The 27,292-nt window shown below is 46.0% G+C and overlaps 1 protein-coding gene across 1 annotated transcript in view; it reads left to right on the top strand.

Moving 5' to 3' along the window:
• LOC106569517 (semaphorin-6B) overlaps positions 1-24,610 on the top strand; it is a 75,245-nt gene extending 50,635 nt beyond the window's left edge. The window contains exons 5-17 of the mRNA XM_014140952.3: positions 29-91; positions 8,680-8,778; positions 8,865-8,955; positions 9,358-9,477; positions 14,612-14,700; positions 14,917-15,134; positions 15,305-15,436; positions 15,533-15,682; positions 15,916-16,095; positions 16,765-16,905; positions 17,069-17,146; positions 17,237-17,295; positions 23,598-24,610. Coding sequence (XP_013996427.1) covers positions 29-91; positions 8,680-8,778; positions 8,865-8,955; positions 9,358-9,477; positions 14,612-14,700; positions 14,917-15,134; positions 15,305-15,436; positions 15,533-15,682; positions 15,916-16,095; positions 16,765-16,905; positions 17,069-17,146; positions 17,237-17,295; positions 23,598-24,610 — 2,433 coding nt within the window. The remainder of the gene's footprint in view (positions 1-28; positions 92-8,679; positions 8,779-8,864; positions 8,956-9,357; positions 9,478-14,611; positions 14,701-14,916; positions 15,135-15,304; positions 15,437-15,532; positions 15,683-15,915; positions 16,096-16,764; positions 16,906-17,068; positions 17,147-17,236; positions 17,296-23,597) is intronic.
• Positions 24,611-27,292: the final 2,682 nt, after the last annotated feature.

Raw genomic sequence — 27,292 nt, forward strand, 5'->3', positions numbered from 1 at the left:
GTCATGTCATTTTGTGGTCCTCTGCTAGAAGCGGACGTGGGAATCCAATAAGAATGACATTCGAGTCTGCAGGATGAAGGGCAAACATGAGGTTAGTTCCCATCTCTAGCCCAGAGGGCAGCGTATGTCAGTGGTTACTCACAGAAAAAAAACTTGACTACAGTGTGTTGTTGGGGGTGCTGTGGGGTTATCCATTCTAGTAATCCCAATGACATGTCCTGCAGTGAGAATGTGATACCTGCAACTGATCTGAGTGATGAGTATGGGGTGATACGATCAGTGAATAATGGAGGCCTAAGAGATAAAGGAGAGAGGGAGGATAGAAAGAGAAATATTTTACTTTTATCTGTCTTATTGGCAGAGAGGGAAGAAAGAAAGAGAGAGAGTGAGGGGGAAGAGAAGAAGAGAGAGAGTGAGGGGAAGAGAAGACAGAGAGAAAGAGAGTGAGGGGAAGAGAAGAAGGCAGAGAGAGAGTGAGTGAGAGGGAAGAGAAGAAGAGAGTGAGGGGGAAGAGAAGAAGTGGGGGAGGAGGAGAGAGAATCGGGGAAGGAGAAAAGAGGGAGAGAGGGAGATAATGAGATGGCGGTGTCACACAGCCCTGGGGTAGACCATGGAAATCAGGATGGAAGGGAGGGAGGGAGATAGGGAGAGAGAGGGAGAGAGCAATCAGTGGAGTAAGCACTTGAGATATATAAATAGAGGTAGAAGACCAAACAGTCACAGATAAAAGGAGAGATAGAGAGACAGATTGGAGGTAAAGAGGAAGAGCGTGGGAGAGAGAAAGAGTTGTGTGACATTAAGGTTGACAGATGAAAGGGAAAGAAAGAAAAAGAGAAAGTAACAACATCAAAGGTGTTTGACATCAAAAGTGGAGAGAGACAAAGACAGACAGAGTTGAGTTTTTATAAAAACCTTTATTTTATACTTAATAATGAACACAAATAATGGCACACTGTGACTTTTCAGAAATTAAGCAACAAATGTGTCATTCCTAAATAAAAATAAATTTAATTAAAAAACATATACGTTCAACTCATTTCATTGACAAAAATAGTTTCCCCTCCTCCACAAAACAAACCGCTCCTTCATAAGCCCACTTCTCCTCAAACAATGGGAGATGTTTTACAGCCGAGAAGAACTCAAAATACACTTTTATGCTCACTTTGACTAATCCTTTAAAAACACATCTTACAACCTGCTCATAACCCCTGTGTGTCTATTTTATGTTTCCTACTCAGATAAATGGCCATCTTAGCTTGTCCCTGTCATGTGTGCGCCCTCTCCGGCCTCTAAGTCACCAGGCTACTCGTTATGGCGCACACCTGTCACCATCGTTACACACACCTGCGCGTCATCAGACTCACCTGGACTCCATCACTTCCCTGATTACCTTCCCTATATATGTCATTCCCTTTGTTTCCTTCCCATGTCTGTGCATTGTTCGTGGTTTCTTGTTTTGTATTATGTTATGTTTATTTATTAAAACACTCACTCCCTGAACTTGCTTCCCAACTCTTAGCGCACATCGTTACAGTCCCCCCAAAATGTTTTAACAGTTGACATTTTCTTTGTTGCTTACTATAGTGAAACCCCAAAATAAAAACAGTGTTATTGAAAATCTCCCCTACAGCTGTAAACAAAGACTCCAGTATTTCAAAGAGGCTTTATCCTCTCACACTCCATAAAACAGTGAAACATTTTTTCTCTTATGTTACAAAAAGGACATCCATCTCCAATATCTGAGTTAATAACAGATACAAAAGCATTAACTGCAATGATGCCATGCAAAACCCTCCATTGCATGTCACTAGTGGCCTTTTGTAACGGTGGCTTGTACAGTGCTCTCCATGCTGGCTTTACCTTGTCATCAAGGCCCAGTTTTACCCTCCAAGGAGTGTCTTTTCTATGTTTCAATTTATCTTTATTCAAATCCTTGACACACCCCTTATATAAAAGTATTTTCCGTTCACCTCATCCAAACCCACCTCTTCCAACCCTCTCAAATCCAGTAATAACACCTTTCTTTCTGACTCTGGGATGTTGGGTGTAATCCCTAGTCTTGGAAATGGGACTTATTCATCTTGTGCCATCTTCTTATGATTATTAAGCATACACCACTCTTCTACTGACAGAGCCTTCCTGCAGCTTTCCAGCAGTTGTCCGACAATTCTTTCCGACCTCACCCCCAAATATTAAGCCACCCGTCAGCACTACATTAAGGTGGGCCCAGCCATGGCCATACATCACTGGGGAAAGCTGCCTGCCATCCAGGACCTCTACACCAGGCGGTGTCAGAGGAAGGCCCTAAAAATTGGACCCCAGCCACCCCAGTCATAGACTGTTCTATCTGCTACCGCATGGCAAGCAGTACCGGAGTGCCAAGTTTAGGACAAAAATGGTTACCCGGACTATTTGCATTGTGTGCCCACCCCCCCAACCCCTCTTTTACGCTGCTGCTACTCTCTGTTTATCTTATATGCATAGTCACTTTAACTATACATCCATGTACATACTACCTCAATTGGCTCGACCAACCAGTGCTCCCGCACATTGGCTAACCGGGCTATCTGCATTGTGTCCCGCCACCCACCACCTGTCAACCCCTCTTTTACACTACTGCTACTCTCTGTTCATCATATATACATAGTCACTTTAACCATACCTACATGTACATACTACCTCAATAAGCCTGACTAACTGGTGTCTGTATATAGCCTTGCTACTGTTATTTTCAAATGTCTTTTTACTGTTGTTTTATTTCTTTACTTACCTACAAACACACACACACACACACACACACACCTTTTTTTTGCACTATTGGTTAGAGCCTGTAAGTAAGCATTTCACTGTAAGGTCTACTACACCTGTTGTATTCGGCTCATGTGACAAATAAACGTTGATTTGATTTGATTTGAAAAGGAGCACTCAAGCCACCGTTAAATTTCAGCACACTTTCAATGTCACCATATATCACCCTGATCATGGCAATAAAACCAGAGCTGAAACCAAACGCCTCAAAAGTGTGCCATAAGTATTGATGGTCAAATGCCTTTTCCTGATCAATTGAAATTAGACCAGCATCCAACCCAATAGCCCTAGAGACGTCCAGAACATCCAGAATCAGGGAATGTAGAACTGGTCCGTATGATTTGCCCCATCACCTCCCTCAGCCTGTTGGCCAAAGCCTTGGATAGGATCTTATAATCACAAGAAAGCCACCGGCCTCCAGTTCCTCACCCCCCTAGGGTCATCCTTTTTTGGCAATAGCGTGAGGACAGCCCTCCTGCAGCTTATCGGTAGTAACCTTCCGGTCAAAATATTGTTAACTACTGCTAGCCAATCCTCTTCCAACATGGCCCAAAAAGACAAAAAAAGTACGCGGGAAGCCCATCAATGCCTGATGCCCTTCAATTTTCCATGCCTTTTTATGCAATGTATAGCTCCTGCAAAGACAGTGGTTGCTCTAGCTCAATCTGAGCTTCTGCAGCCACCTGTGGGAGCCCATGTAACGGCTGTGGTCGGAAGAAGACCAAGGTGCAGCGGAGTTAGTGTTCATCTTGACATTTAATTCAAACAAAGAGAACATTATACAAAAAAACAGGAAAACCGACAGCCAAACAGTACTGACAGGAAACACACTGAACAGAAACAATTACCCACAAAACCCAAAGGAAAAAAATGCTCCTTATGTGTGACTCCCAATCAGCAACAACGAGCTTCAGCTGTGCCTGATTGGGAGCCACACACAGCCCAAAACAAAGAAATACAAAAACATAGAGAAAGGAACATAGAACGCCCACCCAATGTAACACCCTGGCCTAACCAAAATAAAGAACAAAAAAACCCTCTCTATGGCCAGGGCGTTACAGCCCATCAATGAACTGCTGTGTCACTGTTTTATCCTCTTTGTACTCACACTTGTTCTTGTCCAACAGCTGATTTGAGGCATTGAATAATTATTCTTTGTCCATCATTTCTCTCTAAACCATTTCATAAATTCCCTGAACTTACTTCTCACCAATGCCCCTGTGCTCTGATACTCAGCAGGTCTGCCAATGCGTATTTTTTCTCTCGAAGGCCTGAGTGTGGCCTCGATCTCCTGTGGTCTCAACCAACGTCGGGAGTTCCTCTATTTCAGACTCTAGGGAGTTCATTGATCTGGTGATGTCTCTGGTGACATTCATCGTGTACTGTTTACAGAATTGTTGAATCTGGATTTTCCCTATATCCCACCACTGTTGAAAGGATACAAAACTGGCCCTTTGTGACCTCCACCTCTCCCAGAAAAAACTAAAACATTTCCTGAAGTGAGCATCACTCAATAAAGTTATATTAAAATGCCAGTATGCACTTTGGGGTTTTACAGCATTAATTAACACCACCTCTGTAATTAAACGTCACTGCCTGGTATGGCAACTGCTCGGCCTCCGAATGCAAGGCACTACAGAGGGTAGTGCGAACGGCCCAGTACATCACTGGGGCCAAGCTTCCTGCCAACCAGGACCTCTATACCAGGCGGTCTCAGAGGAAGGCCCTAAAAATTGTCAAAGACTCCAGCCAACCTAGTCATAAACTGTTCTCTCTGCTACCTTACGGCAAGCGGTACTGGAGCGCCAAGTCTAGGTCCAAGAGGCTTCTAAACAGCTTCTACCCCCAAGCCATAAGACTCCTGAACATCTAGTCAAATGGCTACCCAGACTATTTGCATTGCCCCTCTCCCCTCCCCATACCACTGCCACTCTCTGTTGTCATCCATGCATAGTCACTTTAATAACTCTACCTACATGTACATACTACCTCAACTAACCGGTACCCCCTCTGTATATATTGTTATTTTACTGCTGCTCTTTAACTACTTGTTACTTTTATCTCTTATCCGTATTTTTTTTAAACTGCACTGTTGGTTAGGGGCTTGTAAGTAAGCATTTCACTGTAAGGTCTACACCTGTTGTATTCTGCGCATGTGACAAATACAGCTTGATTTGATAAACAATGATCAGAAAATCCCACTGGGGTTATTACACTTGATTTACAGACCTGAGATTGATGCTCAAAACAATAAAACCTATCTAACCTGGTCAGAGAGATGGTGTTCTCTCTCACATTAGACCATGTGTTCTGTCTCCTACCTCCATGTTGGCTCCAAACATCACACAGTGTTACAATAAAACCTATCTAACCTGGTCAGAGAGATGGTGTTCTCTCTCACATTAGACCATGTGTTCTGTCTCCTACCTCCATGTTGGCTCCAAACATCACACAGTGTTACAATAAAACCTATCTAACCTGGTCAGAGAGATGGTGTTCTCTCTCACATTAGACCATGTGTTCTGTCTCCTACCTCCATGTTGGCTCCAAACATCACACAGTGTTACAATAAAACCTATCTAACCTGGTCAGAGAGATGGTGTTCTCTCTCACATTAGACCATGTGTTCTGTCTCCTACCTCCATGTTGGCTCCAAACATCACACAGTGTTACAATAAAACCTATCTAACCTGGTCAGAGAGATGGTGTTCTCTCTCACATTAGACCATGTGTTCTGTCTCCTACCTCCATGTTGGCTCCAAACATCACACAGTGTTACAATAAAACCTATCTAACCTGGTCAGAGAGATGGTGTTCTCTCTCACATTAGACCATGTGTTCTGTCTCCTACCTCCATGTTGGCTCCAAACATCACACAGTGTTACAATAAAACCTATCTAACCTGGTCAGAGAGATGGTGTTCTCTCTCACATTAGACCATGTGTTCTGTCTCCTACCTCCATGTTGGCTCCAAACATCACACAGTGTTACAATAAAACCTATCTAACCTGGTCAGAGAGATGGTGTTCTCTCTCACATTAGACCATGTGTTCTGTCTCCTACCTCCATGTTGGCTCCGCCAAATATCACACAGTTCATGCATTACAATAAGGCATTTTTTAAAAGTCTTTGAGGCTTTGTGGTTTCTATCTAAATCACTGACCGTTAAGTGCAGTTAAAATCCCCAGCAAGAAATACATGATCCTTAGTGTTACATTTCTCAATGGTGTTTGATAATGTCTCTATAAAACATACCCTCTCAACTAATGTATTAAACATATAGCGATGTTTTCATACCTCACTCTAACTTTTAATAACCTCCCCTCAACTATCTCTTCAACCTCATATGACAAAGGCAAAAACCCTTCTGAGTACAAGATAGCCACACCCCGACTTTTTGAGCTTCTATGACTACACACCACTGCTCCCCTCCACACACTCCTTTTGCCACATAACTTCATTTTCAATATTACTATGCGTTTCTTGTAGAAAACTTCCCTTACACTTCATTAAGTCATACTGTCGCCCCATTTACGTTCAAAGAAGAAATCTTAAAACTGCTCATGGCTGAGAAAAAAAAATACGGAGGAAGAGACAGAAAACGTCTCTTTGCAGAGTTAAGGCTGCGACTGAACTCTTTCATTTCCTTTAGATTTTAAGTCACTTGTCACTCTCGTGACTCTCGTGACAACTTTCTTGAGTCTACCGATTTCAGGGTTTGTCAAACCTCCCCCCGTATCAATGTCTACCTTCATCACCTCTTAAATTCTTCCTCTTAATCCTGGGTACTTTGAAAACAGCTGCTTCATTTTTCCATTGTTTCAATCTCCTCTTGAACTCCACTTTCATTTTCCAGCACCGACTCAGCGAACCCAATCGCAGTCGCAGTCTCACCGGCTATTTACCCTCCCTTTTTACTCTGATCCACCACAATTTCCCCCGTAGCCACACCGCTCTCCTTTCCTACTTTTCCAACAAAATCTACCCACCTTCTCCCTTCACTTGAACCCTTGGCATGTTCATCCTTTCGCGATGGTGCATTAGCTGCTACCGGGCTCTGCGCGCTCGTTCTCAGGACAATAACGTACCAAATGCCTCTCTTCCGCAGCCAAAACGTTTCATTTATTTAGTAGAAGCGTATAACACAATCAAATCTGTGAATCTTAAAACTGAAAGCTAAATTCAGTTTGTCAGTATCCTTCTTTAAAATCATGTGCACTTGTCTCCTATGAGACACGACATGTTTCAGCAAAGGAGATTTGCATCCAAGAAATAACCATTTTTATTGTAGATACAAGTTGACCATGACGAGATAACTCGCTCCAACACTTAATCTCTAACAAATGGTGGCACGTTTGAAAGTTTAACTTTCTTCGCCGGATTCATAAGAGGAAATAACGACGTCTGTGTATCCCGCAATACAACACCACTCTCAACTGTCGTATTCACCTTTTCAGTGGAATCTAAGAATATCAATACACTTGAGGCTGATTTTATGCTATTTTACCCAATGCTAGCGCCAACAGCTGAGCTCCGTTCTTCCACCGAACATCCTGGCGTAGCAGGAATCTTTACTCCATGCCGCCAACTATGTTTTTCAAAACCCAACCCTCCACGAGTGACCATTGCAACCAGCCCCACACGCTGGTTGTGCCTTCGAGAAAAACAACCTCAACTATCACCCCCCCCCCCCCATACATACTTAGTGACTGTGAGACAAAGATAACCTTAAAAGAACTAAAGTAATCAATAGATGTATACACACTGGGACGGCAGGTAGCCTAGTGTGTTGGACTAGTAACCGAAAGGTTGCTGGATCGAATCCCCGAGCTGACAAGGTGAAAATCTGTCCTTTTGCCCTTGTGCAAGGCAGTTAACCCACTGTTCCCCGGGCGCCCGAAGACGTAGATGTCGACTATGGCAGGCCCCCGCACCTCTCTGATTCAGAGGGGTTGGGTTAAATGCGTAAGACGCATTCAGTTGTACAGCTGACTAGGTATCCCCCTTTCCTTTCCCAATAGAGTGAACAAAAATTCAGTCGCTCCTGCTTCCTTGACTCATATAGCCATAATATGGCATTTGAAATGTCTATATTTTTTGGATCTTCTGAGTGTAATGTTTACTGTTAACTTGTATTGTTTATTTCACTTTTGTTTATTAACTACTTCACTTACTTTGGCAATGTTAACATATGTTTCCCATGCCAAGAAAGCCCTTAAATTGAATTGAGAGAGAGAGACTAGAGAACATGGAGAGATTCTTCTAGCTCCCATGATGAACCCCATGGGAACTCCTAAAGAGGGAATGTTGTGGTGAGTCATTTGGTGAGTCATGCTAGAAGATGTGTAGTTATACAGTACACCGAGATACAGCTGAACAGTGTGTTGTGTGTCATTTCCTTAAGGCTTTCCTGAGTGGTTGTTTTCACTTAAGCCATGGCTTAGTTCAGCCCAGCTCAGCATACTGAATTCCAGCCATGAAGTTAACCAGACCAGTTCTATAGCCTATGTAACGGGGTGTGCTGCTAACAGCTCCATACTGGGCTTAAACCAGTGATCCTCTGCTTCACAACACATGTGACAGCCCTCCTTGACAACATGCAAACAGATTGAGCCATACAAAAGGCACCCCTTGAATAGCTCCATCGGCAAGTGAGCTTTCGGTATATTCTTAACTCTGTTACATGTATCTACACTAAGGAGTATTTATTCATTACTTTTGTCATATGGATATGACATTAAACTAATTTCTCTGCCTAACCCTTTGAGGAGTGGGTTTGAAAGATAAACACACGTGTATGCACACACACACTCTTACAGTACTTCTCTGACTCTCCCGTCATTTCTCATCCTTTCTTATCTCTTTCTTCAGGAGGAGTGTCGTAACTTCATCAAGGTGTTGTTGAGTCAACATGAAGGACTGTTTGTGTGTGGAACCAATGCCTTCAACCCTTTGTGTGCCAACTACACTGTGAGTATCTGTCTATTGAAATCAATTCAATTAAGCTTTATTGGCATGTGTGTACGTGTTCATATGGACAATTGTGTGTGTAACAGAGAGACTCTTTGGAGATGGTGGGAGAGACGGTCAGTGGGATGGCTCGGTGCCCGTATGACCCCAGACACGCCAACGTGGCTCTGTTTGCAGGTACAGTAGTTTCTAACTTTCATTATTTTTCAATATATTAGGAAGTAATGACATAGGTATTTTTACTAGGACTGTAATGTTCAGGGGAAATCATTCAGATGGAAAATCAATCTAGACTGGAGCTGTGAGGAGGAACTTGACTGTGCTTGTACTCATGATAAATACATGTTCTGTGTGTTCTCTCTTTCTTTCTCTCTCTCTTTCTCTTTCTCTCTGTCTCACTCTCTTGCTCTCCCTGTCTCTGTCTCTCTCTCTTTTTTGCTCTCTCTGTCTCTCTCTCTTGCTCTCTCTGTCTTTCTCTCTCTTTCTCTCCCTGTCTCTTTCTCTCTCTCTCTCTCTCTCTCTTACTCTCTCTCTCTCTCGCTTTCTCTTTCCCTCTGTCTATCTCTTTCTCTCTCTCAGAGGGCAGTCTCTTCACTGGTACTGTAACAGACTTCCTGGCGATTGATGCTGTGATCTATCGTAGCCTAGGCGACAGCCCCGCTCTCCGCACCGTCAAACACGACTCCAAATGGTTCAGAGGTACACTGAGATGACGTGCTTGCATGTGAGTGAATGGGCCGAACACTTCTCCAGAGGTGAAGAACTCCCAATGTTTCCTTAGATCACATAAACACTGCAGGGTAACCCAAACACTCTACCTTTCCTACCTAAATCCTTATATTCTAGGAATGGATACATTAAAGCGGTATGGACTAGCTATAATTCAGGTGCGGGCCAATTGTTTCTTGAGTGGATGGTTGGGGGGCCGGAACATAATAAAATGTAGATTGCAAATTCACCGCAAGAAGGCCAAACAGATATAATTTCTGACAAAAACATAATCATTTCACACCTTGCTTACATTTGTGTACGATCACATACAGTGCCTTCAGAAAGTATTCACACCTGTTGACCTATTCCACATTTTGTTGTGTTAATACCACATTATGTTGTGTTACTGTCTGAATTTTTTTTTGTTTATTCTCACTCATCTACACACAATACCCCATAACTACAAAGTCAAAACATGTTTTAGAAATGTTAGCAAAATAATTGCAAATTAATTACATAAATATCTCATTTACATACAGTTGAAGTCGGAACTTTACATACACCTTAGACAAATACATTTAAACTCAGTTTTTTAAATTCCTGACATTTAATCCTAGTAAAAAGTCCCTGTATTAGGTCAGTTAGGATCACCACTTTATTTTAAGAATGTGAAATGTCAGAATAATAGTAGAGAGTGATTTATTTCAGCTTTTATTTCTTTCATCACATTCCCAGTGGGTCAGAAGTGTACATACACTCAATTAGGATTTGGTAGCATTGCATTTAAATTGTTTATCTTGTGTCAAATGTTTCGGGTAGCCTTCCACAAGCTTCCCACAATAAGTTGGGTGAATTTTGGCCCCTTCCTCCTGGCAGAGCTGGTGTAACTGAGTCAGGTTTTTAGGCCTCCTTGCACACACTTGCACACACGTTTTCAGTCCTGCCCACACATTTTCTATGGGATTGAGGTCAGGACATTGTGATGGACACTCCAATACCTTGCCTTTGTTGTCCTTAAGCCATTTTGTCACAACTTTGGAAGTATGCTTGGGATCATTGTCCATTTGGAAGACCCATTTGCGACCAAGCTTTAACTTCCTGACTGATGTCTTGAGATGTTGCTTCAATATAGCCACATAATTGTCCTGCCTCATGATGCCATCTATTTTGTGAAGTGCACCAGTCCCTCCTGCGGCAAAGCACCCCCACAACATGATGCTGCCACCCCTGTGCTTCACTGTTGGGATGGTGTTCTTTGGCTTGCAAGCCTCCCCCTTTTTCCTCCAAACATAACGATGGTCATTATGGCCAAACAGTTCTATTTTTGTTTCATCAGACCAGAGGACATTTCTACAAAAAGTACGATCTTTGTCCCCGTGTGCAGTTGCAAACCGTAGTCTGGCTTTTTCATGCCGGTTTTGGAGCAGTCAAATCAAATTTATTTATATAGCCCTTCGTACATCAGCTGATATCTCAAAGTGCTGTACAGAAACCCAGCCTAAAACCCCAAACAGCAAGCAATGCATGTGAAAGAAGCACGGTGGCTAGGAAAAACTCCCTAGGAAAAACTCCCTAGAAAGGCCAAAAACCTAGGAAGAAACCTAGAGAGGAACCAGGCTATGAGGGGTGGCCAGTCCTCTTCTGGCTGTGCAGGGTGGATATTATAACAGAACATGGTCAAGATGTTAAAATGTTCATAAATGACCAGCATGGTCAAATAATAATAATCATAGTAGTTGTCGAGGGTGCAACAAGCACGTCCGGTGAACAGGTCAGGGTTCCATAGCCGCAGGCAGAACAGTTGAAACTGGTGCAGCAGCACGGCCAGGTGGACTGGGGACAGCAAGGAGTCATCATGCCAGGTAGTCCTGAGGCATGGTCCTAGGGCTCAGGTCCTCCGAGAGAAAGAAAGAAAGAGAGAATTAGAGAGAGCATATTTAAATTCACACAGGACACCGGATAAGACAAGAGAAATACTCCAGATGTAACAGACTGACCCTAGCCCCCCGACACATAAACTACTGCAGCATAAATACTGGAGGCCCCGGCCATGGAGCTGGGTTGGCCGCCATGCCTGGACTGGGCACTGGCGCAGAGGTAGACTCCGGCCCTGGAGTGGGACTGGACGCCATGCCTGGACTGGGCCCCGGCGCAGAGGAAGGCTCCTGCCATGGAGCGAGACTGGACACCGTGCCTGGACTCTCCGGACTGTTGACCGTCACTGGAGGCTCCGGCCTGTTGACCGTCACTGGAGGCTCCGGCCCGTTGACCGTCACTGGAGGCTCCGGACTGTGAACCGTCGCTGGAAGCTCTGGACTATGAACCGTCACTGGAGGTTCCGGGCTGTAGAGGCGCACTGGAGGCCTAGTGCGTGGAGCCGGCACAGGACGTACCGGGCTGGGGATGAGCACTGGAGGCCTGGTGCGTGGAGCTGGCACAGGTGGCACCGGACTGGTGACACACACTTCAGGGCGAGTGCGGGGAGCAGGCACAGGACGTACCGGACTGGGGAGGCGCACTGGAGGCCTGTGGTGTGGAGCCGGCACACGTTGCACCGGACTGGAGACACGCTCTTCAGGGCGAGTGCGGGGAGCTGGCACAGGACGTACCGGACTGGGGAGGCGCACTTGAGGCCTGGTGCCTGGAGCCGGCACAGGTGGCACTGGACTGGTGACACGCACTTCAGGGCGAGTGCGGGGAGCTGGCACAAGACGTACCGGACTGGGGAAGCGCACTGGAGGCCTGGTGCGTGGAGCCGGCACAGGTAACACTGGACTGTTTACACGCACTTCAGGAAGGGTGCGGGGACCTGGCACAGGATGTACCGGACTGGTGTCACGCTCTTCAGCACGCCTGTGCTGCAGCATACTCCTCGCCAAAGTCATTCTCCGATAACCCTCCTCACACTGCTCCATCAACTCCCAGGCGGGCTCTGGCTCTCTCCTTGGCTGGGCCGACCACCCCCCCCCCAAAAACATATTGGGGTTTCTATGGCCGCGGTCCCCGGCGTCGTCGCTGTCCTTCCTGCATCCTCTGCGACTCCCGCCGAGGAAGGGTCTCGTGTCCTCCCATGATCTCCTCCCTTGTCCAAAACTCCTTTACTTCATGAACACACTGCTTGGTCCTTGTGTGGTGGGATATTCTGTCACGATTGTGAGGAGAGACGGACCAAGGCACAGCGTGATTGGAGTTCCACATCTTTATTTTAGTGAAACTTAAACAAACCAAGAAACAAACAACGGCCGTGAAGTACCGTAGTGCTACACACACTCACTCAAAACAATATCCCACAAAACACAGGTGGGAAAAAGGCTACCTAAATATGATCCCCAAATAGAGGCAACTAATTGGGAACCATACAAGTCACCAACATAGAAATACAATGACTAGAACACCCCCCCTAGTCACGCTCTGACCTAAACACCATAGAGAACCAAAGGCTTGACACTCAGGAATATTCAGTGTCTTCTTGGTAATCAACTCCAGTGTAGATTTGACCTTGTGTTTTAGGTTATTGTCCTGCTGAAAGGTGAATTCATCTCCCAGTATCTGGAGGAAAGCAGACTGAAACAGGTTTTCCTCTAGGATTTCCCCCAAACATAACACTTTGTATTCAGGACAAAAATCTAACTGCTTTGCCACATTTTTTATAGTATTACTTTAGTGCCTTGTTGCCTTCCCTGTGGCTCAGTTGGTAGAGCATGGTTTGTGCAACGCCAGGGTTGTGGATTCAATTCCCACGGGGGGCCAGTACAAAAAAAAGAAAAAAAGAAATGTTGAAATGTATGCATTCACTACTGTAAGTCGCTCTGGATAAGAGCATCTGCTAAATGACTAAAATGTAAAAAAAAATGTAAATGTCTAACAGGTTGCATGTTTTTGAATAATTTTATTCTGTTCAAGCTTCCTTCTTTTCACTCTGTAATTTAGGTTAGTAGTGTGGAGTAACTTCAATGTTGTTGATCCATCCTCAGTTTTCACCTATCACAGCCTTTAAACTCTGTAACTGTTTTAAAGTCACCATTGGCCTCTAGCTGAATTCCCTGAGCGGATTCCTTCCTCTCCGGCAACTGAGTTAGGAAGGACACCTGTATCTTTGTGTAATTAATAACTTCACAATGCTCAAATGAATATTCAATGTCTGGTTTATTATTTTTACCCATCTGGCAGTAGCTTCTCTCTTCATTGCGAGGCATTGGAAAACCTCCCTGGTCTTTGCGGTTTAATCTGTGGTTGAAATGCACTGCTCAACTGAGGAGTACAGAGATGAGGCATTCATTCAAAAATCATGTTAAACACTATTATTACACACAGAGTGAGTCCATGCAATTTATTATGTGACTTGTTAAGCACATTTTTACTCCTGAACTTATTTAGGGTTGACATAACAAAGGGGTTCAATACTTATTCACTCAAGACATTTCAGATTTTCATTTAATTTCATAATTCATTTTAGAAAATGTATGAAAATATGATTCCACTTTGACATTTTGGGGTATTGTGTGTAGGCCAGTGACAAAAAAACAAATCAAAATTTAATCAAGAAAATGTGGAAAAAGTCAAGGGGTATGAGTACTTTCTTGAGGCACTCTCTATAATGCGTGGGAATACATGGGAAAGATTGCCTGGTGTTTTTACAGTATTTTATGTCCAACAATGATTATTATTATTGTAATAAAAAATGTAAATAAAACCCCCAGGCCACTGCCAGTTGGTCAACCCTGCTGTAGGTGCCAGGTTAGATGTACTGTTTTCTGTCAAATCAGAGAGGACGAGACCAACAGATCTAGGACATAAAATCTCCTTCAGAGAAAAACATAGTGTGGAACCCTGGAGGTCAGAGACAGAGATGAATAAATAACTGCTCTGTCCTTGGCACTGATGATAAATTTAACAGGACATGAATGCTGAATGGCTGACCCCAGAGAGCGGTGGACATGCTGATGTGCTGCTTGTTGGTACAGAGGTGTAAATATGGAGCTGTGTTGGTGCTCTCCCTGAGGGATTCATCTGTAGTATGTGTGGAAGGGGTGTGTGTGTGTGTATGTGTGTCTGTGTGTAACGGTCTGTATGTGCGTGCGTGTATGTGTGTATAACGGCGTATACCTGTTCTGTCTCTCAGAGCCCTTCTTTGTGAGTGCAGTTGAGTGGGGGCCTCACGTCTACTTCTTCTTCAGAGAAATGGCCATGGAGTTCCATCACCTGGAAAAGGTACACACACACACACACACACACACACACACACACACACACACACACACACACACACACACACACACACACACACACACACACACACACACACACACACACACACACACACACCACACACACACGGAATTCCACCTCCTTGAGGGGATAAGGTGGACAGAGTCCATGGGATTTGCACATTATACAGTGCATTGCCTCGTGTGTGTGTGTGTTCAGGTGATGGTATCTCGTGTGGCGCGGGTGTGCAAAGGGGACATGGGTGGCTCTCAGAGGGTGTTGGAGAAACAGTGGACATCGTTCCTGAAGGCCAGACTGAACTGTTCTGTCCCAGGAGACTCCCACTTCTATTTCAACCTGCTCCACGCCACCAGCCCCATACTCAACATGAACGGCAGAGACGTCATACTGGGACTGTTCTCTACACCGCCCAACAGGTACACACACGTGTACACACGCACACAATCATGCATGAATGCACCCCCCCCCCCCCCCCCCATTTTCTGATACGTATTTAATCATCTTACCCCCTTTAACCCTCTCTCTCTCTCTCTCTCTCTCTCTCTCTCTCTCTCTCTCTCTCTCTCTCTCTCTCTCTCTCTCTCAGTATCCCGGGGTCTGCAGTGTGTGTGTTTGACATGCAGCAGTTGGCCAGGGTGTTTGAGGGAAGATTCAAGGAGCAGAAATCTCCAGAATCCATCTGGACACCCGTGCCTGATGAGCTTGTGCCCAAACCCAGGTATGCAGTACATTGGACTTGTACTGATATTGATTGTGTAACTGACTGGTTCTTCCTGATTCTGATCGTTTTTTGGACCGTCTCCTCTCTCTGTAGGCCGGGTGGCTGTGCGGTACAGGGGTCTCCGTTCAGTTCGTCTAAATCTCTGCCGGATGAAGTGCTGAACTTTGTAAAGACTCATCCCTTGATGGACGAGACCATACCCTTGGTTGGGCACAGACCTTGGGTCGTCAAGACTATGGGCAGGTATGGCTAAGGATACCCATGGCTACCACTGATTGTTCACTGTTTGCCCTACGTTCTGAAATTGAGCTCTCCCCTCTCCCTCCCTCCCTCCCTCCCTCCCTCCCTCCCTCCCTCCCTCCCTCCCTCCCTCCCTCCCTCTCTCTCTCTCTCTCTCTCTCTCTCTCTCTCTCTCTCTCTCTCTCCCTCTCTATTTCTCTCTCTATTTCTCTCTCTCCCTCCATCTCGCTCTCCAGGTACCAGTTGACAGCAATGGTGGTGGACACAGAGGCTGGTCCCCATAGGAACCATACAGTGTTGTTCCTGGGCTCCACACGAGGGACCGTCCTGAAATTCCTCATCCTCCCCAGCGGAGAAAACTCTCCCACACACAGCAGTGTGTTTCTGGAGGAGGTGGAGGGATTCAACCCTGAGAAGTGAGTACAGGAAGGGAGTTTGGCCACGATCCCTTGTGTTCGCTGCAGTCCGGTGTTTTGTCAGGTCATTATTGAGGAGATTAACTGTTCTACTCACAATGCTTGTTGCTGCATTGTTTTCAAAGTCTCTCTGATCTGATCACCCTGATGTGAATCTCTACATTTCTCTGTTGTAACAATCGAAATCAATGAAAATACTCTAAGGATCTCTTTTTCTCTGTCTCTCTGTATCTGTCTCTCTCTCTCCTTCATCCCTATCACCCTCTCTCCTTCTATCCCTCCCTCCCTTTATCTCTCCCCCTCTATCTCTCCCCCTCCACCCCTCCCTCTATCCCTCTCTCTCTCCCTCCCTCTCTCCCTCTATTTCTCTATCCCTCCCTCCCTCTCTCCTTCTATCCCTCTCCCCGTCTCCTTCCATCCCTCTCTCCTTTCATCCATCCCTCCCTCCCTCAATCTATCCCTCCCCATCTCCCTCTCTCCTTCCCTTCCTCCTTCTGTCCCTCCCTCTCTCTCTCTCACTCCCTCTCTTTCTCTCTCTCTCTGTCTCTCTCTCCCTCTCTCACTGCCCCTCTCCCCCTCTCTCCTTCCTTCCATCCCTCTCTCCTTTCATCCCTCCCTCCCTCCCTCCCTCCCTCCCTCCCTCCCTCCCCTCCCTCCCTCTGTCTCTAGGTGTGGAGAGGACTCTGTCCAGGCCAGACAGTTGTTGTTTCTGTCTCTGGATCGTCCAAGTCACACTCTGCTGCTGGCCTTCCCTTCCTGTCTGGTCAGACTGCCCACAGCACGCTGCCACCTACACTCACGCTGCATGAAGTGAGTAAAACACACACACACACACACACACACACACACACACACACACACACACACACACACACACACACACACACACACACACACACACACACACACACACACACAGACCATCTCAACCATCTCCATCAGGCTGATCAGATCTCCATGTGTGTGTGTATAGGAGCTGTCTGACCTCCAGAGATCCCTACTGTGGCTGGACCAGAGGCAGCACCTGCTCCTTCCTCAGACCAGGCACACGGTGAGACAGCTCCCCGTAGCTTTATCCAGTTGATTGTGTGTTCAACTGTAGATGTCAGTCTGATCATCTGTTATGTTTGTTCTATTACAGGCTTCCTTTTCATCAAGACAGTGAGTACGGCAACTTCTCCCATCTTGGAGACTGTGATGGTAGGTACCTTTCCTTTACCCTGTAGCTCTGTTCTTTCTTTCAGTCAATTCATGCTCCACCTAATAGCACAATCATACTCCGCCTAATGGCATAATCATGCTCCACCTAGTGTCATTATCATGCTCCACCTAATAGCATAATCATGCTCCACCTAGTGGTATATTCATGCTCCACCTAGTGGCACAATCGTGCTCCACCTAGTGGTATAATCATGTTCCACCTAATGGCATAATCATGCTCCACCTAGTGGCACAATCGTGCTCCACCAATTGTATAATCGTGCTCCACCTAATGGCATAATCATGCTCCACCTAGTGGCATAACCATGCTCCACCTAGTGGCACAATCATGCTCCACCTAGTGGCATAATCATGATCCACCTCGTGGCATATAATCATGCTCCACCCAGTGGAATAATCATGCTCCACCTAGTGGTATAATCATGTTCCACCTAATGGCATAATCATGCTCCACCTAGTGGCACAATCGTGCTCCACCAATTGGTATAATCGTGCTCCACCTAGTGGCATAACCATGATCCACCTCGTGGCATATAATCATGCTCCACCCAGTGGAATAATCATGCTCCACCTAGTGGCACAATCATGCTCCACCTACTGGCATAATCAAGCTCCACCTAGTGGATAATCATGCTCCACCTAGTGGCATAAGCATGCTTAAGCTACTGGCATAATCATGCTCCACCTAATGGTATAAACATACTCCACCTAGTGGCATAATCATGCTCCACCTAGTGGCATAAGCATGCTCCACCTAGTGGCATAAGCATGCTCCACCTAGTGGCATAATCATGCTTCACCTAGTGGCATAATCATGCTCCACCTAGTGGCATAATCAGGCTCCACCTAGTGGCATATTCATGCTCCACCTAGTATATAAGCATGCTCCACCTAGTGGCATAATCATGCTCCACCTAGTGGTATAATCATGCTCCACCTAGTGGCATATTCATGCTCCACCTAGTATATAAGCATGCTCCACCTAGTGGTATAAGCATACTCCACCTACTGGCATAATCATGCTCCACCTACTGGCATAAACATGCTCCACTTAGAGGCATAATCATGCTCCACCTAGTGGCATAAGCATGCTCCACCTAGTGACATTATCATGCTCCACCTAGTGGCATAATCATGATCCACCTAGTGGCATAATCATGCTCCGCCTACTGGCATAATCATGCTCCACTTAGAGGCATAATCATACTCCACCTAGTGGCATAAGCATGCTCCACCTAGTGACATTATCATGCTCCACCTAGTGGCATAATCATGCTCCACCTAGTGACATTATCATGCTCCACCTAGTGGCATAATCATGATCCACCTAGTGGCATAATCATGCTCCACCTAGTGGCATAATCATGCTCCACCTAGTGACATTATCATGCTCCACCTAGTGGCATAATCATGATCCACCTAGTGACATTATCATGCTCCACCTAGTGGCATAATCATGATCCACCCAGTGGCATAATCATGCTCCACCTAGTGGCATAATCATGATCCACCCAGTGGCATAATCATGCTCCACCTAGTGGCATAATCATGATCCACCCAGTGGCATAATCATGCTCCACCTAGTGGCATAATCATGATCCACCCAGTGGCATAATCATGGTTCACCTAGTGGCATAATCATGCTCCACCTAGTGGCATAATCATGCATTACAAGAGTTTGCGACAGATGTTAAAGGGTCATTTCAATACTGCAACTCGCTGTTGGCGGGGCTCCCTGCCTGTGCCATTAAACCCCTACAACTCATCCAGAACGCCGCAGCCCGTCTGGTGTTCAACCTTCCCAAGTTAGGGTTAGGGTTAGGGTTAGGGTTAGGCTGATTGAGGTAGTATGTACATGTAGATTTGGTTAAAGTGACTATGCATATATGATGAACAACTGGCTTCCAGTTGAAGCTCGTATCTGCTACAAGACCATGGTGCTTGCCTACGGAGCTGTGAGGGGAACGGCACCTCCGTACCTTCAGGCTCTGATCAGTCCCTACACCCAAAGAAGGGCACTGCGTTCATCCACCTCTGGCCTGCTCGCCTCCCTACCTCTGCGGAAGCACAGTTCCCGCTCAGCCCAGTCAAAACTGTTTGCTGCTCTGGCACCCCAATGGTGGAACAAGCTCCCTCACGACGCCAGGACAGCGGAGTCAATCACCACCTTCCGGAGACACCTGAAACCCCACCTCTTTAAGGAATACCTGGGATAGGATTAAGTAATCCTTCTAACCCCCCCCCCCCCAAAAAAAAGATATAGATGTACTATTGTAAAGTGGTTGTTCCACTGGATATCTTAAGGTGAATGCACCAATTTGTAAGTCGCTCTGGATAAGAGCGTCTGCTAAATTACGTAAATGTAAATGTAAATCTCCAGCACTACCCTAACATCAACATATTTGATAATGGCTGTTTCTATGTTTTGTATTTAAAAGATAGAGAAAGATTAGTGTTTCCAATGACATCATCAACCAATTCGTAGACAACTAGTAGGACATTTTTATTTTTTTTAACCTTTATTTAACTAGGCAAGTCAGTTATGAACAAATTCTTATTTTCAAGGACGGCCTAGGAACAGTGGGTTAACTGCCTTGTTCAGGGGCAGAATGACAGATCTTTACCTTGTCAGCTCGGGGATTCAATTTTGCAACCTTTCGATTACAAGTCCAACACTCTAACCACTAGGCTACCTGCCGCCCAAATGCCTCCTCATAATTGGTTAAAATCACACGATGCACACCAATGATGACATTGGAAACACTTATCTTCCTCTATCTGTTTTACTACAAAACCTAAATAACACACAATTATCACATATGTTGATGTTGGGGTGGTGCTGCAGATGATGAATATGAAGTTGAAAACATTTGACATTTCCCTTTAATGCACATTGAACAAATTCAAATGCTGATGTAAGGGAATGTCTATGGCAACATATTCAATTAAAAATGTTTGTTTTTGCAAGGTACAGTTTTTCTTTGTCATGGCATCAATTAAAAATTCAATCACCTCCCCAATGCACATACAGTTGAAGTCGGAAGTTTACATACACCTTAGCCAAATACGTTTAAACTCAGCTGATTTATTTCAGCTTTTATTTCTTTCATCACATTCCCAGTTGGTCAGAAGTTTACATAGACTCAATTAGTATTTGATAGCATTGCCTTTCAATTATTTAACTTGGGTCAAACATTTCAGGAAGCCTTCCACAAGCTTCCCACAATAAGTTGGGTGAATTTTCGACCATTCCTCCTGACAGAGCTGGTGTAACTGAGTCAGGTTTGTAGGCCTCCTTGCTCGCACACGCTTTTTCAGTTCTGCCCACACATTTTCTATGGGATTGAGGTCAGGGCTTTGTGATGGCCAATCCAATACCTTGACTTTGTTGTCCTTAAGCCATTTTGCCACAACTTTGGAAGTATGCTTGGGGTCATTGTCCATTTGGAAGACCCATTTGCGACCAAGCATTTAACTTCCTGACTGATGTCTTGAGATGTTGCTTCAATATTTCCCCGTAATTTTCCTACTTCATGATGCAATCTATTTTGTGAAGTGCACCAGTCCCTCCTGCAGCAATGCACCCCCACAACATGATGCTGCTACCCCCGTGCTTCACGGTTGGGATGGTGTTCTTTGGCTTGCAAGCATCCCCCTTTTCTTCCAAACATAGCGATGGTCATTATGGCCAAACAGTTCTATTTTTGTTTCATCAGACCAGAGGACATTTCTCCAAAAGTACAATCTTTGTCCCCATGTGCAGTTGCAAACTGTAGTCTGACTTTTTTATGGCGGTTTTTGAGCAGTGGCTTCTTCCTTGCTGAGTGGCCTTTCAGGTTATGTCGATATAGGACACGTTTTACTGTGGATATAGATACTTTTGTACCCGTTTCCTCCAGCATCTTCACAAGGTCCTTTGCTGTTGTTCTGGGATTAATTAGCACTTTTCGCACCAAAGTACGTTCATCTCTAAGAGACAGAACGCGTCTCCTTCCTGAGCGGTATGACGGCTGCGTGGTCCCATGGTGTTCATACTTGCATACTACTGTTTGTACAGATGAACGTGGTACCTTCAGGCGTTTGGAAATTGCTCACAAGGATGAACCAGACTTGTGGAGGTCTACAATTTTTTTCTGAGGTCTTGGCTGATTTCTTTTGATTTCCCCATGATGTCAAGCAAAGAGGCCCTGAGTTTGAAGGTTGGCCTTGAAATACATCCACAGGTACACCTCCTATTGACTCAAATGATGTCAATTAACCTATCAGAAGCTTCTAAAGCCATGACATTATTTTCTGGAAATTTTCCAAGCTGTTTATAGGCACCGTCAACTTAGTGTATGTAAACTTCTGACCCACTGGAATTGTGATACAGTAAATTATAAGTGAAATAATCTGTCTGTAAACAATTGTTGGAAAAATGACTTGTGTCTTGCACAAAGTAGATGCCCTAACCAACTTGACAAAACTATAGTTTGTTAACAAGAAATTTGTGGAGTGGTTGAAAAACGGGTTTTAATGACTCCAACCTATCACAATAATTCTACATACCGTTCATTTATATTGGTTGTTTGTGTTTATGTGTGTATTGTATTTGTATTTACAGTGGTGACAGAAAATTGCAATGTTTTTCAGTCTGTCAGTAATGGGATTAGCTAGTGTGAAATGTCAGGGCTTTGAATTCCGTCTCCTAAGATTAGTGTCTGTCAGAAGCCTCCCAGCATGACAATAAATTCATTTTGATTGGTTGACAAAGGAGCGAACGTCTTGATCAGTGAATTAAAGCCCACAGAACTGAGACTTATTCTGAGACAGTGTTCTGCTGTCAACGACTGTCTGCTACAGTTTGACAAGTACTTGCCAGAAAAATATGTACAAAAGAAAAATGAGGACAAAACTCTGTGCGCAGTGCTCAAAACTGAGTTTCTGGCAGGGCATAAGAGAACGTCTTTCACTTTGATACGTTTATGGGCTCCTAACAAACACACCTCAAATCTGTCTCTCTCTCTGCTTTTCATCAGCAAACTGTTCCAGGACCTGCAATCTGTTCCATCTCCAATTATACACTGCAATCTAATCTGTTTTATCACAGATCTATAATCTGTGGGGTGTTCTGATTCCAGAACATTACAACCTCATCTATTTTATAGAACCTGCAATCTGTTACAAACTCCAAAGTCCATCATATCCCATCTATAATATCTATCATAAATCTATAACCTCTAACCTGCAATTAATACATTCCTTTGCCAAAACATTGCAATCTCATTTGTTATTTATCACTCTTTAGAATCTGATCTGATCTAGTTGCAGAGTTTTAGCTTTCTAACCCGAATACAGGCCCATTTACTGCAGAGTCAGGCCGTTTAATGGATATTGGTGAAAGCATAGAGCCAGAACCAGAACTAGGTCCAGGGCAGACATGTGCTGTGTCTGTGCACATGGGAGTGATTAGAGCGGTGGAAATCATGAACTGAAATATATGACGTGTTTTAGGGAGAAACTCACTGGCTTGCCCAGAGTCCTCCTTATTACAGAATGGGAACACTGAGAAGAGTTGGTCTGTTTTATTGTCTTCCTCTTTTTACTGATGACTAGTGCAGCTTTCAGCCCAGCCAGCAGAACCGCAAGGCTGTGCTGGAGAAAACACTGGTTAAAGAAAAAGAAAAGGAGATGCTTATCTGTTGCCGTTATGAAATATTATGGTAGATTACAGTAATAGAGAATAAGATTAAGCTCTTGGGTAATACAATATAGCAATATAATCCTTGACATCAGGCAAATAATGTTTACGTACTGAAGGATAAAACATCTAAAAATGTGGCAATAACAAAAGTGGAAAGATTTATAAAGGAGAATGAATACACAGAGGTAGAGGAGAATAAAGGAATGAGATAACTGGTTTACGCTGTAATTTGAAGCGTTTTTATATTCTCTCTTGCCATTAGCCTTATCTCTCAGGGACAGATGCACGGAATGGAAATGGTAGTAGCATCTGTCAACTGTGGGATACGACTAACAAGGAACTTTGTTCCGGTACGCTGATTCTTTGTCACTGATCATTTGGACAAATCACAATTTCGCAGGTGCTCGCATCTTTTTTGAATTTCCAAAGGGGAGGGGACATTTAGCCCATAGATGGAGACTTATCTAGTCTCGTTAGACTTAACACATCTCCCCCAAGAACTTAATCGAGCATCTGATGCAGTTACACAAGATTTTAGTTCTAGGTGTCCGAGATTAGCCTTGTGATTCCTTTCTCTTGTCTCCTCTCTCCCCTACAGGTGTCATACAGCAGAGTCTGCTGATCGAGCCGGAGAGCCTGGTCTCCCTCAACCTGCTGGTGGCATCTGCAGTCTCAGCCTTCACCATCGGTGCGGCGCTCTCGGGCCTGGCTGTCTGCTGGATTATGGCCCACAAGCCTGGCAACCGTCGCCACGGCAACAACACCCCCCAGTCCACTATCCAGCGCCAGGAGAGGGGGATGTTGACATCAGGAGGAGGGATGGGGGGATCGGTCCTCAGTGTGACCCGTCAGGGAGGAGGGGATAGACCCTGCTCTCAGGGCGGGGAGACCCTGTTTGTGATGCCCAACGGCTGGGGGAAGTCAGGGGAGCTGGACCCAGGGTTCCTGCCTACTCCGGAGCACACGCCTCAGCAGAAAAGACGCGGGCTCAGGCTGTCCGATTCTGGATCAGGGGGGTGGGATAACAGCCAGACCTACCTGGGAGGGAGTACCATGGGGCTGGCGTCTCCCTGCCCTCTCCCTTGCCCCCCACACCCCTCCACCGCCGTCTACCTGACCACCAGACTATTTCAGGGGGGAGGAGGAGGGAGGCATGGGGGTGAGGAGCGAGGAAGAGGAGGGGAGACGCCTCGCCAGCACTACGTGTGCCTGAGCAAGCCCCGGGGGGAAAAGGGCAGAAGTGGGACACCAAAGTCTGCGCTTCGTAAGTCGGCAGGGGAGTACGTGTACCCCATGACCCCCCAGGATTCTCCGGATAGGAGGAGGGTGGTGTCAGCCCCCAGCGCCCCTATGGAGTTTGGGGAGCCCCTGCCACTCCGCTGGCCTCCCCAGGAAGGCTACATCCTCAGCAGCCAGGGCATGGTCCCTGTACCTCCATCCTCCATGCCCACCCCCAAAGGCCAGCAGTATGTGGCCCAGCACCACACCCCCGGGCCGGGCAGGTCTCAGCTGAGAGGGGCCTTGGGGAGAGGAGAGCTGGGGGAGCTGGTAGATCTCAGCCAGCTGCTGAGTAAGAAGAGTTCCAATGAGAGGACTCACAACGGGCAGTGATCAAGCAGGGAAACCATGTCTCTTTCTACATCGTTCTCTTTCTGTCTGTTCTACCTTTTCTCTCCCTCTCTCTTTCTCTCTGACCTCTTTCTCTGTCATTGTCATTTAGTCCTCCCGATATCTCTGTATCTCGCTGGCGGACTCCTGAGGCTGTTCTCGCTGGCGGACTCCTGAGGCTGTTCTCGCTGGCAAACTCCTAAGGCTGTTCTCGCTGGCAGACTCCTAAGGCTGTTCTTGCTGGCAGACTCCTGAGGCTGTTCTCGCTGGCGGACTCCTGAGGCTGTTCTCGCTGGCGGACTCCTGAGGCTGTTCTCGCTGGCGGACTCCTGAGGCTGTTCTCGCTGGCGGACTCCTGAGGCTGTTCTCGCTGGCAAACTCCTGAGGCTGTTCTCGCTGGCAGACTCCTGAGGCTGTTCTCGCTGGCTAGACTCCTGAGGCTGTTCTCGCTGGCGGACTCCTGAGGCTGTTCTCGCTGGCTAGACTCCTGAGGCTGTTCTCGCTGGCGGACTCCTGAGGCTGTTCTCGCTGGCGGACTCCTGAGGCTGTTCTCGCTGGCGGACTCCTGAGGCTGTTCTCGCTGGCGGACTCCTGAGGCTGTTCTCGCTGGCAGACTCCTGAGGCTGTTCTCGCTGGCAGACTCCTGAGGCTGTTCTCGCTGGCGGACTCCTAAGGCTGTTCTCACTGGCGGACTCCTGAGGCTGTTCTCTCTGTGAGTGGTTGATGCTGCTATCACTCATACCCTGCTTGGCTGTGATTGGTCAGTGAAAGTGAGGTTGTTGCTGTGTCTGCATTGCAGAGCTGCCTCTCCCCTCTGGCTGCTTAGAGATGGGAGAGAGAGGAGGAGAGAGAGAGAGAGAGGGATTGAAAGAGGTGAGAAAGAGGGATGGAGATGGAAAGAGAAAAGGGAAGGAAGAGTTTGCTAGACAGCGGAATTCTTTCAAAAGAACACATTAAGAGAGAACCATAAATAGGAAGGAACATTCAAGGAGACCCAGAGACAGACACTTCCCTGTGCAGCAAACAGGGCAACAAGGACTGACTGAACAACATGGCCACAGAGCCCACTGTCAGGTGTCAGAAGACGAGACCCAGTGGACATCACTCCTACACAATGTACTTTGTCCACCTTCCAGTGCAGACTGATTGGCACTCTCTGACAATAAGACAATGGAGGACACTGAAACATGAATTGTAAACACATTACTTTGAAGCATCTTGCTGCAGGTGAATGAAGAAGACACCCCCCTGGGCTCACACGTCAGTTCAACGCCTACTTTTGATTTACACTTGATTTACAACTCAACCAAAACTGGGATTTGGTTCATAATAACGTGAATTTAATGTGAAATCAAGAACAAAAAATGTCACCAGGTCATTGGATTTAGGTGAACAGTTGGGTGAAAAAAAGACCAATTGCCCTTACGTTGATTCAATGTCATCACATAGATTTCTGGGGTTGAAATGACGTGGAAACAACGTTAATTCAACCAGTTTTTGCAGAGTGGGACTGTTCTCTCTCAGTGACACTGAGGTCATTCTGACTCTGAACGTCACGAGAATATCTGATGAAGAGTATCGAAAGGAAACGGCAATGAAGATTTAATAGCTTGCCCTCCAGCTGCCCCCCCCCCCCCCCCCCCACACACACACACACACACACACACACACACACACACACACACACACACACACATTTACACACATTTACACACACACACACACACACACACATTTACACACACACACACACACACACACACACACACACACACACACACACACACACACACACACACACACACACACACACACACACACACACACATTTACAGGTCAGTTTTAATAAACCCACCCTGCAGGGGACCAGTGTATGTGAGTTGAGAGGGGCGTACAGTACTGCTCCTAACCGGTCTCACTGGGTCGTACAGTACTGCTCCTAACCTGTCTCACTGGGTTGTACAGTACTGCTCCTAACCTGTCTCACTGGGTCGTACAATACTGCTCCTAACCGGTCTCACTGGGTCGTACAGTACTGCTCCTAACCTGTCTCACTGGGTTGTACAGTACTGCTCCTAACCTGTCTCACTGGGTCGTACAGTACTGCTCCTAACCGGTCTCACTGGGTCATACAATACTGCTCCTAACCGGTCTCACTGGGTCGTACAGTACTGCTCCTAACCTGTCTCACTGGGTTGTACAGTACTGCTCCTAACCTGTCTCACTGGGTCGTACAGTACTGCTCCTAACCGGTCTCACTGGGTCGTACAGTACTGCTCCTAACCTGTCTCACTGGGTTGTACAGTACTGCAATCACCCAATGCTCTACCCTTCTCTCAACGCATCGCGTCAGCTCTGAAATGACTGGCCATTAAAAAGTACATGGAGTGGAAGCGATGGAGTGATGAAGTGAAGGAATGGATGGATGGAGGGATGAAATGGTGCTATGTCATTAGAGAGAATGCCTGGCTGGCAGAAATAGTGCTGACATTCCAGTCCGGCTCTCCTCCAGCTCAGTGAGGGTGAGTTATAGTCCCATGGTCGCAGTGAGACCGGTTAGGAGCAGTACTGTACGGCCCAGTGAGACCGGTTAGGAGCAGTATTGTACAGCCCAGTGAGACAGGTTAGGAGCAGTACTGTACAGCCCAGTGAGACAGGTTAGGAGCAGTACTGTACAGGTTAAGA

The sequence above is a fragment of the Salmo salar genome, chromosome 14, assembly GCF_965601325.2.
Source record: "Salmo salar chromosome 14, fSalSal1, whole genome shotgun sequence".
NCBI lineage: Eukaryota > Metazoa > Chordata > Actinopteri > Salmoniformes > Salmonidae > Salmo > Salmo salar.